The sequence below is a fragment of the Lytechinus variegatus genome, chromosome 16, assembly GCF_018143015.1.
Source record: "Lytechinus variegatus isolate NC3 chromosome 16, Lvar_3.0, whole genome shotgun sequence".
Classification (NCBI taxonomy): Eukaryota; Metazoa; Echinodermata; class Echinoidea; order Temnopleuroida; family Toxopneustidae; genus Lytechinus; species Lytechinus variegatus.
Window position 1 is genome coordinate 4,661,279 of NC_054755.1, and position 17,719 is coordinate 4,678,997.

Sequence of the window (17,719 nt, forward strand, 5' to 3'; positions counted from 1 at the left end):
AACCACCTACACACACATGTTGCCATAATAGCTCTTATATATCTAATACAAGTTGATATTGGATACCCAAAACTCTTTCTCTCCTAATATGAAAGTTACAGGAAATATTGATGCATAAAATTTTGAAGGACATTTACTCCAATATCCATTAGTAATGTTCTCTTTCTTTAATCTTACAGTCCTGGCTAACACAAACTTTTCTCCAACTTCATGCAATTGCAATATCTACATACTCAAGAATAGAATATCATGTCCACACACTGTCATGCAATATTCAGTGAAAGAATGAATGATAGAACTAGAGTATTTTTCTTCATCAATACCCATAGGCCCTACTGGAAAAGGAAATATCCTTTAAGGAGACCACTACCCCTATTATCTTTCATATTGCATCATGCCTCCTTCTGAGCATAACATATGTCACAGGAAGATGTGGAATTCACACCACATATGTCAAGGTCAGGAGGAGATAATGTGAAATATGTAAAATAAAGGGGAAAATCTTAAAATTTGTGTACACAACAAATGGAGAGTTGTCCACAAAATCAGTGATTTTGAAGCATGTTTGCCAATTTGAGGATCCCATACAAAGTACAAAAAGACTTTCCAAACTTCCATAACTCGCTTATTCAATAACCGATTTTGATGAAACAAGTTTTAGATTGCTCCTCTGATTTTATTCTTTCTGATAAGATTGATTGTGTTTTGGTTTCCTTTAAAAGAACACGTTGTTAAATGCAAGAAGACTACTCCTAACCATTCAGAGCTTGCACTTCTTCTTTATACCGTTGGTTATCCGCAGCGACCACAAAGTCTGACTGCAGTTCCTCCTCACTGAGTTGGTCCAAGGAAAGATCATTGCAGGGAGTGCTTAGACCAGACCCTAGTCCATCATCCTGTGTGATTCCTAGAGCCCGGTCCTGGTCCTCTTCGGCCATGAGTAGAAGGTTTTCATCGAGACCCTCGATGAGGCTTAGGCTAGAGATGCGCCCATCAGCTAGAGATAGAAACAGATGGCAATTGAATGGGTAAAGGCTTCCAAAGAACTACAACAATGGGGTTCTTGTTTCACAAGAATTTAAGTCTGACTTTAACTTGAACCTTAATTCCCACTTAAATGTGGTATATACATCACATCTCCACATTGGTCAGATGATGTTCAGGGGAACTAAGCACGTAAAAAGGGAATCATAACTTTCAGTCAGACCTACCGTTTATGAACACCTCCCAGATTAGGTATATTGACAAAATTATCATTTGAACATATAGCTTAATAGGACTGCAGAAGACATAATGGATCATGTTTTCATTTCATTGATATTATATAATAAGATAACATTTTAGCAATAAAGTAGTGTGCTGGGTGAAAACTTGGAATATCTTGGAAACTTTCTAATAACTGAATCTATGAAATACTAGTGATACGATACAAGTTATTTTATGGACAACAAGCTGTAGCCTACTCTAAATCAAGCAATGAATCCCCCCCAGCATATAATTATTAACCAATATTTTACAAAATGTAGTGATGAGTGGAATAGCCTACCTGTAATTCTGCCTTCGTTAGAGGCTAGTTCCCAAGTGAGTTGTTCCAAGGCATTATGGTCTTCTTCCTCTCTCCTTCTCACATACCCATCGTCATCATACCCCGTCATGTCGTCACCATCGACCTCGATACGACTGCTACTCCTCGGAGGCATACTGGACGCACTAGACGATGCTGAGTGGTCTCCGGTAGCTGTCTTCCTTGGCGCCACCTTGGATCCTTTCGCCTTGTCAGCCTGACTGAGTCTCCAGTGGAGAGTATTGTCAACATCCGAAGCACCTGCTTTTCGTTGGACCATTCCTGCGGATGTTCTAGGTGTCCGTTCTTGGATGCTGCTTCGTGGCTTGCTTGACATCGCTCTGGGAGTGCCAGTTGGGGCGGATCGGTTGCTCGAAGAGGAAGATGAGGTGTTTGCTTTCGTGGGTGATGCTGCCCCCGTTGCTGAGGGAAGAGACGATCGTTTCCTTCCAGACATGCTGGATGACTTGTTGTCTCTGGCTTGTTTTGGAGGTGATGGGGAAAGAACTGTGGCAGGCTGATCAGGGTGATTGGACATACTGCTATCGGGTCTCCAGGTTGATGGACCTTTAAATCAAGCAAGATCATAAAATTCAGTCAAATGCACTTTCACACAAATAGCACATTAGTATAGAAACATGATATTACACAAACCAGATTATGAAAAAGTTTTGATAACCTGTCATATGAACACAAATGCATCATGTCAACTCTCACTTATCAATGCTCTGGAGAAGATAAAATTAAAATGTGCTCATTTTTTTTTAGCTTAGATTTCAAAATTTGACAAAATTGGTTTACACAAACTCATTAGAACTCTGATATGGCAACAAGAAACCGTGATCTTAGAGAATTTCTTCTAAAGTATATATTGCTTGCTGCTACTCCTCATGTTAAGCTTGAAAATTATCAACTTCATAATGATGAACAACCTAGCAATTTTCAGCAGAATGCAATGCAGAGAATTCAAATACCATATTCAAAAGCAGTCTCATAGAACTAGCGATGCAAACCAGCTTTAAGCTTGTCACACATAGTTAGCAATCCTCACCTTTATAGGAACATTCAGGTAGTACATTAGTAGGTGTGTTCATTCTCACTGGCTCTGCTTGACTTCCACCAGAACTTTCCTTGTCTTTGACTTCTACACCACCCATGAAGAATGATCCCAGTCCATCCTGATAGCCCTGCTGATGCTGCAAGCCAGAGCGCATCCTACCAATCTCCCGGAGTTCCTTAGAGGGCAATGTGGTGATGCCTGTAGAAGGTGGCCTTTCTGTTGCTGATCGCCTGCCTTGAGAATCTTCCTGTCCTTTCTGTTTCCCAACTCCTGCAGAAGACTGACGCTCTTTGGAGGACTGACTCCCATTGACCATACTTTCCGGTCTATTTTTCTGGATCGTGCTTTCTCGTTGACTGCTCAAAGCAGAACTGGTCTTGGAGCCAGGTCTTCCTTGAGCAATCTGCTTCCCGCTGCCAGGACCGGCCTTAGATGCTGACCGGACAGTATTCCTTGATGAATTCCTGGACGGAGTTTGTTTTTCATGATCCTTCCCGACTGCGGACTTTGCAGCACTCCCTGACACTCTGTCATCAATCCTTGATCCTTTTCCCGAAGGCATCACCTTCGGCTTGTCCCCCTTCGTGCTTGAATCTGTGAGTTTGATTTCAGAGTTATTGTTATCTGGTGTCATCACCTGGACATGCGGTGATGGAGCGTTGATGACGGAATCCCATTCCTGAACGCTGTAAACAGATTGGACTTCAAGATCTTTCTCCACAAAGGGACCCTGAAGAAACAAAACATCAAAAAGAGGATATGAATTATTCACAAAGGCATTGAATATGGCTGTAAAACATAAGAACCATGCATACAATATATTAAAATAATAAACTATTTTACCTTTTTAACTTGAAACCTGTCTTTCCTCATGAGGATAGATTATAGCAGTACTGTAATCATCTGAATGTTATGACAATGTTTATTCATAGATTATAGTTTAGCTGATAATTTTATTTTACGTAGGTCCCAATATTTTCTAATGGAGCATAAGTAAACTAAGAAGAGCCAAGTCTTGTAGACACAACAATAAAATGAACTCTATCCCCTTTGTTAACAAAACCAAAATCAATGGCACACGCAATGAACTGGAATGGTGCAGTTTTAGAGGATTTACCAAAGAGGCTTTTAATCTTTGTGACACACCCCCATGACATGCTTTTACACATACCTCGTCTGTGATCTCCATGATTGTGAGAGTGCTACTGGGTCGTACCATTTCTTCTCGGGGTGATTCTTTGATGAAAATATTTGCGTAACGTTGATGTTCCTCTTCCATCTCTAATTCCTCCTCTACAAAAAAATAGCAACATAATTTTGTTTTAGTTCGTCCTAGATCAATAAATTACAGGGGGTAGACACTTGAAGGGTATAATGCATGTTTCTTGGAATAAGTGATGCAATTAATAACATACATAAATCTAAGAATGTTGCTGAAAATGTTACATCACTTTGAAACGATGCGTTACAATTGACCAAAATTCAAATGTAATTTAATCTTGAAACAGTATTGCTGATTATCAAAAGTCCGCCCCCCTCCCAGTTTTCCTTAGTAAGTTATCATTCATCAGAATATGTGCATAAATTGTCTCACCTGAGGGGTCAATGTGCCCATTGGTCAAATCACTATCACTGATTCTGGAATGAGTCTCCCTAGGTAAGTAATGATTTGCCAGTTGACTCGGGGATGGGCTCAAGGCAGGTGGAAGGTCGGTGCGTCTGTGTTTCTTCAGAAGGAGTCTGTCAGCGTAGCTCATTGATGAATTATCCTGGAAGCTGATCTCTACCGGGATCTTGTCCTCATCGATCGCAGCTGCCGTTCCGCTGCCCATGTCATGCACTAGGATACGATAGGTCAAACAGAATGTGAATTATGATATGCTGTATGTGAGTCACACAACACTGAATGTGAATTATGCAATACTGAATATAGCACGTTTGATACTGAATTTGAATTAAACAAACTGAATGAGAATCATGCTAAACTGTACGTAAATTATACAATATTGAATGTGAACTTCTCGAACATCAAATCTGAGTAAATCATGAGCAGTGCTGTTGTATGAGTAACACCTGGGTATTAATCCTCATCAGGTCCTTGGAAGAAATTGAGAAAATCAGATGAAATCCAGAAAAAAAAATTGAATTTGGGAAAAATTTGAGAAATTGGGTAGCCCTACAGATAAATTACAGTCATATTTCTAACACTTGGAATATAGTCACAGGAGGCCTATGTTCTAAGATAAAGCAACACAAAATAAGATTAAATAGTATTTACATTGCAATCATAGCACAGCAGAAGAGTGTCTCATGAAACAATGTGTTATTTATTTTCAATGAAAGCTGTTACAACCTACTGAATTCTGTGCATCTGTTTGGTGGAGAGCAATCTCCAGTAAATTTGCCTTTTTATGAAACAAACAAAGTCGAAATCAAAAGTTGCATTTTACATACCATCTTTCTTGGCAGTCTGGCCAGCAATGCCATTTTGCTGACCCCCTTTCTTCGCTTGCCTCCATTCAGCAAGTGCAGCAGCAAAGGAAGCAGCGCTTTCTTCTTCATTGTACTCCCCATCGAAAGCTGAATTAGCAGGTTTAGGGGAAGGGTTCTGGATTGACAAAAAAAAAATAAAAAAAAGGAAAAAAGGAAAAAAAGGTAAATGACTGAAGGATTCTCACACACAGCATTCAAGAAAGAGCTTTCGAAATATCTACGAATTGACGGACAAGAGAGTTTCCTAGTGATCCCAACATTGTACAATCCTTGTGCAAATGTCATGTTCCGATTGCCTGACCACAATGACAATTATCATGAACAGATGATGGAATAGTGTCTTAATATCTTTCAGTGAATATACTGTGTCCATATTCAACAAAATAGAAATACTTCTCATTCACAGGCAATATCCCCAAAATACACTGACGTAATAGAAATAAACATATACTCACATTTACAAATGTAGTCTTTTAACTCATTGAAACGGGTATTTAAGCCATGTTACTAGTAAATTCTACGAAAATAATTTCCTTTTTAATTACTTCTTGCTAGATATCAAATGAAGGATTGCATGTTTTTGAAAAATGAAGGATTGAACGTTGCAAGAAACCTTCAATTAATTGCAAAGCCATTTTCACCAATTTGATCATACATCTTGATATCAACTGAAAATCTATGATGGATGATTGCTGGTTGGCTTTTCAAAGACAAAATGATCTACTCTTGTTGAAATTAATTCATCAACTGCACAATTTGTATTTGGCGTGTGTACTTGATTGCAAATAAGGTTTGTGTAATTTTCCCTTTTGACTGATAAGCCAGTGTGACATACCTTTGGTGGTGTAGTCTTTGCAATGATGATCCTACCAGGTTGGTTAGAATGACTGTCTGCTCCTGAACTTGTCTTGGGAACTGTTTGTTTGATAGAACCAGGCTGGGAATTGGAACTTGCTTCCAAACTAAACAGAAGGCAAAACGGTATTGATAACAATACAAAAGATTAGAATCAAATAACGTTCAACAAATTTGTTTCACATTCCACAAGTCAAAGAAGTTTTTTGTATTTAGCAACCCCCTCCCCTCGAAGACCCCAATATGAGCAAGTTAATTTGTAACTGACACCCGTAACACCATGTAAAAAAAATCATCAAATAAATGGAATTTGAATTTTACCAGATTTTTAAAAGTAAACTGACATCATGCCAGTTTCAAAACAAAGACACTAAATTAAATCAGAGAGTATACATGATAAACATGAAATACAACAGCACATCCTATGTGTATTATAATTCCATTTTGTACTTCAATACTTGTTTTTAAAATCATTATTACTTTTAGTGTTCCTATTTTGTAAAGATTATTATAAAACATCTTAGTTTGTCTTGTCATTTACTAGATATGTATTCGCTTGATTTGTTTTCAAAATTGGACCCCCCCCCCTGATTTTCATTAGCTTTTTCTTTTGCTGGATACTTGACAACTCACCTACTGTGTGGTGAATTTTCATTGCTACCGGATTGGAAAGGGATGGAACGATGCTGACGGAGCGCCCCCTTGAGGTGAAACTTGGCAAAGCATCCTGCACAGTAATTCTCTCCACATTCCATGCAAGTCTAATATCAAAGAAAGAATGTATTATATTGATAACATTTGATGACATGGAGAAAAAAGAAAACTGAGTACAAGAGAGAAGAATAAAAAAAAAGATAGACGGTGAGAATATAATGCTTAAAGGGGAAGTTCACCCTGAAGAAAACTTTGTTGTAAAAATAGCAGAAAAAATAGTAAAAAATATTGGTGAAGGTTTGAGGAAAATCCATTAAAGAGTAAGAAAGTTATTAGAGTTCAAAATTTTGAATTTGTGACGTCATAAATGAGCAGCTGCCCATTGTGTTATGCAATATAAAATGTATGAATTTCAAATTTTGTATGGTTCCTGATGACTTAATTTTGTTTTCTTTTCATGATCGGGTGTGAAATGATTTGTCTATTGATATACAAAAGTTACAGTGAAAACCATTTTCAATTTTCTGAGAAAATGACATTTCATTGATTTTTTACCATTCGCTATGTAGGAATGCTGCTCGCATATGACGTCACAAATCAAATAATTGAAATTCTAATAACTTTTGAATTGTTTGATGAATTTTTCTCAAACCTTCGGCAATATTTTTTATTTTTTCTGCTATTTCTACAATAAACTTTTTGTCAGGGTGAACTTCCCCTTTAAAGAGATAAAAGTTAAAAGGAAATAGAAGAACAAAAGTATTAACAATAAGAAGGTAGAAGGTAGGATGAAGTGTTTGATTAAGATGAAAACAGAAGTGAGGAAAGAAGGAAAAATGTAGAAATTTGTGGAAAAGCAAATGAAGAGGGGAAAAGAAAGAGAAGGAAAAAATCAAAAGACAGACAAAGGGGACAACTGCTACAACTACTACAACTGACTGATGACAATGGTGTGAATGTTGAAGACAATGAAGAAAAGGGGAAACAAGGAAGAAGAAAGTTAAAAAAAAAGGATGTAAAGAAGGAGAATGAGGAAAAGTAGAAGGAAAATGAGAATGAGAATGAGGAGAAACAATAAGTGGATTTATATAGTGCTTTTCAAGAGGATACAAAATGCTGTGAATGGCATAAGAATGAGGAAGAGAAGGAAAAGAGAGAAATCTATGAAGAGAAACTGGGAAGGGGAAGGAGACCCAGAACAAGAAGGAAGAGGAGGAGGAAGAAGGAAATGAAAATGAAGAAAGAAAATAAGAACAAGGAGAAGAATGAGGAAGAGAAAGGGAGAAGTAGATAAAGAGAGAAAGGAAAAGGGAAGGGGGAAGGAGGAAGAGGAGGAGGAGGAGGAAGACCAATATTATCTTACCAATGCTACTGCTTTTTCTTCACATTGGCCACAAGGTGGTCCAGAGAATGACTTCCTCACAGAGTTTAGGGCTGGTTGAGTTTTCTTTGGGGCTCTCTTTGGTAACTCTGTTAGGAGTAAGTAATTATGATCAAATAATGATAAGAAATTAAGAAGATGCTTAATGAATATATTTAATCTGATTTTTAAATTTTCACCTAACTTATTCAAAGAACAAATGTTTAAAATACAGTTCATATACAATAGATTAACAAGTGAAACACCTCTGGTAGTCTCGCATGCATTAAGCAATTCGATATAGCAGAAGTGCTGCCTTTGAAAACAGTTAATGAATACTTATTCTCAGAAGAAAACACTGATATGATAATAGAATATTTTGTCCATTGATCCAAAATGAACTTTGACTATGATCATGTGACCAAAGACATGCACAAAACAATCATTCATACTTGATTACATGGTCAAAGTTCATTGACCCTAAGTGACCTTTGACCTTAATCATGTACCCTGAAGCTCAGGCAGCATCTTCAGTGATACACTATTACCATTATGTCTAAGTTTTATGAACTAGGTCCATATAATTTCAAGTTATTATAACATTTAAAAACTTAACCTTGGTTAAGATTTCGATAGTGTTTCCCCCAACATGGTCTAAGTTCATTGACCCTACATGACCTTCGACCTTGGTCATGTGACCTGAATCTCAGGCAGGATGTTCAGTAATACTTGATTACCCTTAAGTCCAAAGTTTCATGAACTAGGTTCATACACTTTCTTAATTATGGTGATATTTCAAAACTTTAACCTTGGTTAAGAGTTCAATGTTGACGCCGCCGTCGTCGGAAAAGCGGCGCCTATAGTCTCGCTCTGCTATGCAGGCGAGACAAAAAACTAATATGAAACAAAAAATGTGTTTAAATTTACAGGTAGAGTGGATATCTCGAAAAGATAGAAGAACCTTACCAATAGGTGTATCCTTTAGAACCTTTATTTTTCTGACCTGATATTAAAACACAAATATGAATAAAAAATATCATTATGAGTTTGAAATTCTAATTAACATCATGGAATATTTAGGTTTCATCATAACATATAAAGACATTTCCTTTACGGCATGTATTTTCTTTATAAATTCATTTACTGTGAGCAGACCAAAATCTCTTTGCATAAGAATAAATGAGACTCAAAATATTATTCATTCATGAACTATTCAAATAATAAGTGTCAAACTATGAAAGAATACATTTTTTTCTGCAATGGTATTTTTAATTCTTAATATATTCATGTAGCACCACCTCTCTAAGTTGGAAAGAAGAAGTCAGGAAAAGAAAAAAGAAAATCCTTGCATACCTTGTTTTCTCCCGGTTTGGAAGGTTTTGTTGGACTCTTTTTCTTGATGACATCATTGACCGGTGCTGTTGTCTTCGCTGATGACCATATACCACCTGAACCGGCACTCCCCTGCCTCCTGACAAAAATACAAAGCATATACAATAAGTGACTATTGACTGATTGATAGCATTTATTCCATTCATCATAAAAAACAAATACAAGGCACATACAAAGTTTACATAAATTACATGAGAAATTTAAGATATCACAATGATCAAATCTGGAAAACAGTTGAATAAAAAGAAAAGAGTGTACATGATTTATAAATGAATGAGGAGGCAAATAGAAAGGGAAAGCTTTATTAGCGTTGCCACCTTAACAAAATCTGGAAAATGAATATATATATATGATATTGTAAAATGCAAAATGTAATAAATACTGAATACCAGATATAAACAATGAACATAAAAGGGGAAAACACAAATCATAACACAACGACAATATACATAAATAATATATCAACGATTAAAAAAAAAAAAAAAAAAAACCTGATCATACATTATTTGAATATTTACTGATAAGTTGGGTTTTATATCTCCTTTTAAAAACATTTAAAGATGGGCTAGATTTAACAAAAATTGGTAACTTGTTCCAGATAACGGGTCCTTTGTAAAAAATACAATACAATCTGCCTAAAAAGCTACAAATCTTGGTACCTGGTAAGGTTCTCAGTAATGAGCCAGAATAGTATTTGGATTCAAAAATACATAATCAGATGAACTCCTTTTCATCCTGTTAAAACTTGAGGTACATGTATAATCAAACAAAAAAATAGATTTCTTTGAGACAGTTTCTTTTCCTTCACAGGAAGTTTCATCCACTAGTGCAGTAAGCATATTTCATGTTTGAATGAACCTGAAACTTTACACCTTCAATCTCTCTGATCGACTGCATTGATTACCGTAAGTAACGGTGTATTAACCGCACCCGTGTATTAACCGCACCCCCAACTTTGGACTAAAAAAAAAAAAAAAAAAAAAAAAAAATCTTCTCACATTTACATGCATATTTGAGGTACGGAGAAACAAAATCTAAGCTTTTAAGATTTCAAAGTATCCAAAGAGATTACCTGTATGCAGAAATCTGCTGTTCTTGATCAATTCATCTACAAATGTTAGAAAGAAAGAACGGTCCCGCCAATATTGGCAACTTACACACTCGCTCACCTCACAGTCACAGTCTACACACACAGCACTGCCATTACATTGCAAACTACGATACAGTACAAGTCATGCCAGTACATCTTATCAAATTATGATCTGTGTCTTTCCCAGCGTAGGAGGAAGAAACATTCACATTTCTTGCATCACAATCTCACAATCACTTTCAGAAATTTGATGTCTTAGCATGAATTTTGGATACGGGATTATAGGAAGGTTTAAGAAACAAAGAAATTGACATTTTTTCCAGTTGTTTTTTACGGCTTCGTGCCGTCTCTCTCATGCGTGGTTTACATGGTATCTTATGAAAAGCAAACAGGAAAGAAAAAAACAAGCTGGCGCGAAACGGGACTTTGAATAGCGCCAGCTTTAGTCGCACTGTAACCACATTACAACGCAATCTCTAAGCTCACTCAACTCTCGCTCAGCGGTGACAAAATATTACCGAGTATGCTTGGCGTCTCTTTTAAATTAGTCAGGGAACTTCACTACTTTGAATCGAGAATAAAGTCAAAATTAGTGTCATGAAAGTGAGTGCGTTTGTTATGGACAACATTTAAGTAATATTGCAATAATCGCTTCCCATTACCCGCGGCTCATACCCCTCTAAACGACATTGCCTGGGCGGCTACGCCCGGCCACTCGATGTGTTGTGAACTGGCAGACATCGTACATGTACGGGAGGGGTTACGGCGGGCTGGCTCAGACCTGTCACCGTGTATAAACCGCACCCCCGACTTTTGCTTCTACCCCGCCGAGAAAAAGGTGCGGTTAATACACTGTTACTTACGGTATTGTGTAAGATGAACGTAAGAGTAAGCCCCTTATGATCAATCGTTCAGCTTTATGTTACAGGGCCTTTGGTATTCTCAAAAGCAGAGAACAAAATATTCACAGCTATTCTGTAAATATTTGCCACTTTGATTTGAAAAGATGCTTGAAATTTCAACATTTTCCTTACAAAATTCTCAATGACTTCTTGTCTGTAACAAGACATGAATAAGCGTTATTCAAAGTTTAATATGAATGCAAACTCACTCTCTTTCTTGCTTTTCTCTGTTCATAGCAACCTTCAGCTCTCTCAGCCGTTCTTCCATTCTACGACTGTCAATCTCCAGCTGACGTGTTACACTTTTTGAAGCATTTAGCCCTCTATTAAGGGGAAAAAAGACTGCATTATAATATTCTGCTAGCTACACAAAGTATTTGAAGATCATAATTTTAATTTGTTTCCTTTACTACTATTACTATTCTACAATGTACTCCTGGGCAGTGATTTCTACTGCTACCACCAGACAGAAGAGTAGGAGATAAAGGAAAAGACAACAAAAAAGTAGTAGTATGAAAAGGAAGAATAAGAAGACAAAAGGAAGAAAAAATAAAAAGAAAGGAAAAAGGACAGGAAAGATAAAAAAAAAAAGAAATCTACAAACTATAAAAGAAGCAATTAACAGAAACTACCTCTTTTTACTAGTACTATTACAACTAATTCTACTTGAACAATATTTTCAAAATGTTAGAACAACATGAAAAATACTATCATGCAAGTAACACAACAAGCGTGATTTTGTTTGTTTGTTCTATTGCTGAGATTTGAATAACATTCTTAATTTGGATTTAACTGGTTGGTTTAAATTAGGTGAATGATGTCCCAGTTTCAAAGAAGTTTCAAAGGTTACTTTGATAAAAAATCTTTGATTTTCATACCTGAGCTTGACCGACATCGGCTCCTTAGCCGATGTATTGAAAGGTTTAGAAGCCATGGCTGGATCAATCTGAAATGAAAAATTTACAACATGAAACATGGACAGGCAGTAAAGATTGGCTATACTTCTTAACCCCTTTATTTTTTTTCAATTTAGGCCAAGTAAAAAAAGAAAGTAGTTGATCGTCCGGGTTTTTTGAGAGCGGTGATGAGGGAGGTCCTTACTATTTGCTATTTTTTTTAAAAACAAGGAGGCATTTTCTCGGCCCTTTTTTGACATCAGAGATGAGGGAGGTCCTTACTATTTACTATTTTTTTTGCTATTTTTTATTAAAATCGTTGTCAGGCCATGCCAAGCTCGAAATATGTGATCGATGCATGCTCAATATTAATAATAAATGAGTAGAAATGTATATATATATATATATATATATACATATATATATATATATATATATATATATATATGCATAATATACAATTGATTGGAAATCGATGGAAAATGTATTATGTGATAAAATTCTATTGATGTATTTATACTGATGTATACCGGTACTGTATTGTAAAACAAAACGTTCATGTCAAGTGAATGATTTAAACATTCTTGTAAAGGTAAAATGCATGGGGGTGGGGCCATTTTATTACCATGGAGCCATGTTTAGTTTTCCAGAGCCAATCTCTTTTTTTTTAGCTCTGGGCATGGTTTCACATCGCAGTTTTCCAGCTGCTTGTATATTCATTTACATGTTGTTTAATACTGTTCAATTTTTATTCATTTTTAATTGACATCAAATGTTAAATGATGATTGAGTTAATTGTTCTCATGGGCCTAATGTTTATTATTTTCTTGTTTGTAACTGTAATTGTTAGATACTAATTTTTACAATTTTCCATCAAATTGAATAGCTCAAGGAAGAATAAAGTTTATCAAATTTGAACAAAATTGGCACTTCTTGGAATCCCATTAATTATTTTAAATCTTCATAAAGAATAACCCACTTGAAATTATTTTCTTAAATATGCGATGCACTGCCTGCTGACGTTAGAAAATTCAATTCATTTCACAAATTCACATCTTGCGCTAGCACAGTCAATAACATCATCCCAGCACATGCACACAAGTCATGCATTACCCAACAGAGTCACAACAAGCAGTCAATCACCGTAACACACATCGAAGTACAGGTGCTATCACTCACCAAAAACCCCGCCGAAATACAAATTTACGTCATTAAAATTGATTTTTCTGCGCCATATTTCCAAAGTATGTGACGGATTAGTTCAGATTCAGAAAGCGGGGTCCCCTAAAATGCACTAAAAATGAAGAAATCCGTGATCTTCCCCGAGTTTGCAAACTTTATTTTCACGCTAATTCATGATGGTATCTTCAAAATTCCAATAGAAAAACAAATCAGAATTTTTTTCTTTCTTGCAGTTACGGCGATATTGGACTTTGCAATTGTTTTTGAAGTTGGCGAGAGAGTTCCCAAAGCACATGAGAGTAAATCGCTCGCCAATTTTGTGATTTTTTTCGCTATGCAGCAGCCATAAAAAATAGTAAATATCAAGAAAATTGATGCTGCAATGAAAAAGGGAACATCAAAAAAGGAACATCACGATTTTTTTTTTTAGCCAATTTTTGAAAATAGTAAATATCAAAAATTTCCATGCGGCGGCCAAAACAGATGCGCGCGAGGACGATCAACTACTTTCTTTTTTTACTTGGCCTTATACAGATTTTAAGAAATATTGAGACACAAGTTGCAGAGCTACCAAGATCAAAGCCCAGCTAAGCTTGATATTTTCCATGACTTTGCATGAGATCACAGGTATTGTGTGTAATATATATGGAGATAGGACAAGCATGAGAAAGAGATTTTGGGAGGTACGGACAAGGGTCCCAAAGGCAGGAATCTCAAGCTTGAGACTTGTTATGTCTGAAGCTGAAATTAAATATCACAATTAAAAATAGATCTAGACAAATTTAACAAACAATGGTGAAAATATTGTCAAATGTGAAAATAAAAGTTTGGAACAAAAATATTAGGAAAGCTCAATATTGGTGAGAGATTAAACAGTCACACACCCCATCTTCGAATTTGGCCATCTCCGGCAAAAAGTCCGTCGAGCTGTCACACTCACAGTAATTGCACCACACACGCAACTATTTAAACATGTTAAATAGGGATCTAATCGTCTTTATCATAGTTATTCCTTGGGTAAGAGTTCCATATGCACCCCCCCTACTAGAATTAAAAATAAAAACATTGAGAAAGTTCAGAATAATATATCTAACCATAATATGGAACATATATCGTGGGGGAGTGGAAATACATACCAAAATATGGCTTTATTCCGTCAAATAGCAGGATCGAGTGCGTGTAATTGTCCACAGACATCGGTTTACATACCGGTATTTTTAGTCAGTAATTGAGTAAAGGGTCTGTGAGTAAAGACTAGTCGAACTATCGGCTATCCGTCTTTCGGATGGTGACGTTAAAGGTCGGTCCCAGACGTAAATAATCATATCTGATTGATACACGTCTGACAAAACTCAAATACACACACACACAGATAATTGTTAAAATACCCTTTTCGGTATCAGCACTTCTCGCTAGCATAGCAGGAAAGGTCTTGACTGCAGATAAATTAAAGTGAGTTTGAGTCCCAACTGAGGTAAGCAAGAGTAAAAAAGTGATGGAAAAAAATGAAGTGAACAAACCGGAAGTCTCAACAATCTTTTGTTATTTTAAGTTTTAGACTAAGGGGTGCATATGGAACTCTTTCCATTCCTTGCAAGGTCAATATTCGACTACTGAAAACAAGAGCCAGGTGGCTTGGAGAGTACTAACACTACTGATTATTGCGTTCAGCAGCCATGAAAGCGAATGATTTTTAGGTAACCCAATTTTAATCCCCAACACATTTTTTAGTATATGGGACCAGAGCAGAGTGAGCTAACCGCGGGCGCCAATTATTATTAGGGGGAAATCATCAAGATAGGTTAGCAAACAACTGAGCGCTAATTCCATCAGGATTTAGTCAAAATAAAACAGAATTAAACTATACCTATCAGATTTCTGCAAGCCTAGGTAATTTCACATGTGAAAATCCGATGAAAAGCGAATCTAGATAATCTCGACGTTCATCGTTTACATTGACAACCACCTTTGAAAAGAATTCAAAATGGCGATTACAGGATTATTTCAGACGCCATCGATTATTATCCCTGTTACTTCCCGCAAAAATAGATCTAAAAAATTGTTCAAAAGCTTCATTTTTCCATCTCATATAAAACCAGAAAAATGAGTTTAAGATAATTTTTGTTTTTTATGGAGTATTTCCTATGAAAACTACGCTAGCATTTGAAATTTATTCTAATGAAGCAAACAAGTCTGAAAGATAGACTAAGCCCATAGAATGATGGAAAAAAAAGAAAAAGAAATGTTTTTAAAAGAAGGAAAAGAAAGAAAAAAAAGAAGGGGGAAAAAAAAAACCAAAAGAGAAAAGATATGGGGAAAATGACAAGAATAGTAAAGAAAAGAGAAATAAGAATGGAAAAAGAGGCAAATATACTGAAACAGGAAAAACGAGAAAGAAATAAAAAAAAAGTAAATAAATCAAGAAAAATAAACCCAAAAGCAGTGGCAAAATAGTAATCGCTTGACTGGTTAATTGCCACCTGTAGTCAAACCAAACAAGAAGAAATAATAATATAACAAAATGGTGCCCAATTATAAAGTGCATTTCCTAAAACGTATGACATATATATTTTTTATAATGAAAGAGGTGCCAGCTCTTCATGTGTTTTTCTTATCTGGGACACTAAACATCCCTGCTGATCATCATCACCCTAATTGACTTCTTGATAGTTGCCATCACCTTATTTCTTCTGTGTTTCTTTTTTTTCTGCACTAGCTGCTGATTATTCTTATTCTCATCATATTTATATTGCTATCTCAAGTTATATCACCTCCGGGATCACTGTAATAGTATAAGTTTACAATCATTATCGTAATCATCATCATCACCATCATAGATTATTCTAATTACAATCATAGATCATCATCCTCATCATCATCATCTTCACCACCACCACCACCATCATCATCATCACCATGGGGGGGCACATTTTCCAAGAGGAATTCGACAAGCAAAAAAAAAAAATTTAACGAAAAATTAAGGGTATTTCGTCCACAAAAAATTGGAGGAGAAAAAAAGGTCTTTACTTTCAAAGGGGGGGGGGGAACACTTCTGTTTCAATGGCATTTTTACATTACAAATTGTAATTGTGCCTCTCAAAGGGGGGGGGGGCACGGGCCAGCTGTGCCCCCCCCCTGGATCTGCCAGTGATCATCATCATCACCATCCCGACCATCATCACTAGTACAACCACCATCACCACCACCACTATAATCATCACCATCACCACTATCACTAGACTGATATATCTGCTGTTTCTTCTGAGATCTTTAAAACCATTTTCTGATTTTTTTTCAGTCCTCCTCCTACACACTGATGTAGGAGACACCGTGGCGGAAGCCAGACGAAGTCTCAGCGGAGCATATCCCTGACCAAAATAGACCATCACTTTCGTCGTCATCATTACCACCACTACCACCATCAACATCATGACCTTCAAAATCCCAAATCATCACCAGTATCATTGTCACATCAACCAATTTACAAGGAAGGAAATAACACGAAATAAGAAAAAAGGGTAATAAGTAGTACTGAAAACAATCAAAAAACAACTTGTAACACCATATTCCTTTAAAAAATTTTTTATTTCATCATATACAATTTTGTTTTAATACTGAATAACTCAGAAAAGTAAACAATAATGGATGTTTGATATGATGGGAAGGCTACCTAGTATAAATGTATGACACAAGTGTGTCGCATCTGAGACTCCCAATTCCGGCCTAAATTTCTGTTCCAGAGCGTCAACAATTGAGAAAACGATAGAAGTTCCTATTTTTCCCCGTTCCAGAGACCCTCAAACTCGTGGTTTCTTGTTCCAGTGCTCGCGAGTTCTGGAAATCCCCATTTTTTTTTGTTCCAGAGCATTGCATTTTCAGCAATTGTTGTTCAAGAGCCGTACCGGAGACCACCATGTTTAAGACCAAGATTTAGTTCCAGAGCCCCCTATTTTCAACTTTGGTGAAGCACATAGGTATCATGTTACAATTAGAGTAGCCCCCCCCCCTCCCCATTGTGTAACCGCACTTGTTGGATAGTACGTTGAGAGTAAACCAGACAGAGTAAGTGAACTTTGACTGAGATTTCCTGAAGTTTTTATGCATTCTCCAATAAATCTGAAATATTTGCTATTCCAAAGGTTCAGATATTTTGATACTTCAAGTTCAATGATTCATTAGTCCGACATCTGAAGGTTCATTATTCCGAATTGTTATTCCAAGATTTTGATAGTAACAAAAGTAGCGTTCAAATAATTTATCACTTATTTCAT

At 36.3% G+C, this 17,719-nt stretch overlaps 1 protein-coding gene across 1 annotated transcript; it reads right to left on the reverse strand.

Annotated features, from left to right (window-relative positions):
* Positions 1-506: 506 nt before the first annotated feature.
* LOC121429786 (zinc finger B-box domain-containing protein 1-like) lies at positions 507-15,437 on the reverse strand. Its single transcript, XM_041627017.1, has 14 exons — positions 15,316-15,437; positions 12,249-12,316; positions 11,580-11,693; positions 9,340-9,457; positions 8,953-8,989; positions 7,990-8,096; positions 6,606-6,733; positions 5,953-6,079; positions 5,079-5,232; positions 4,219-4,464; positions 3,796-3,917; positions 2,616-3,354; positions 1,547-2,131; positions 507-997 (listed from the first exon to the last, which is right to left on the reverse strand). Exons 2-14 carry the CDS (start codon positions 12,302-12,304, stop codon positions 753-755), a joined length of 2,778 nt encoding a protein of 925 aa, XP_041482951.1. The 5' UTR covers positions 12,305-12,316; positions 15,316-15,437; the 3' UTR covers positions 507-752.
* Between the last annotated feature and the right edge of the window lie 2,282 nt (positions 15,438-17,719).

Excerpts from the sequence above, each read along its gene's own strand:
- LOC121429786 (XM_041627017.1), bottom strand. The coding sequence starts at position 12,304 with ATGGCTTCTAAACCTTTCAATACATCGGCTAAGGAGCCGATGTCGGTC. Across the intron at positions 8,097-8,952 it reads TCTAAAGGATACACCTATTG|AGTTACCAAAGAGAGCCCCA; the intron begins GTAAGGTTCTTC and ends TACTCCTAACAG. Across the intron at positions 4,465-5,078 it reads CCAGACTGCCAAGAAAGATG|TGCATGACATGGGCAGCGGA; the intron begins GTATGTAAAATG and ends ATCGTATCCTAG.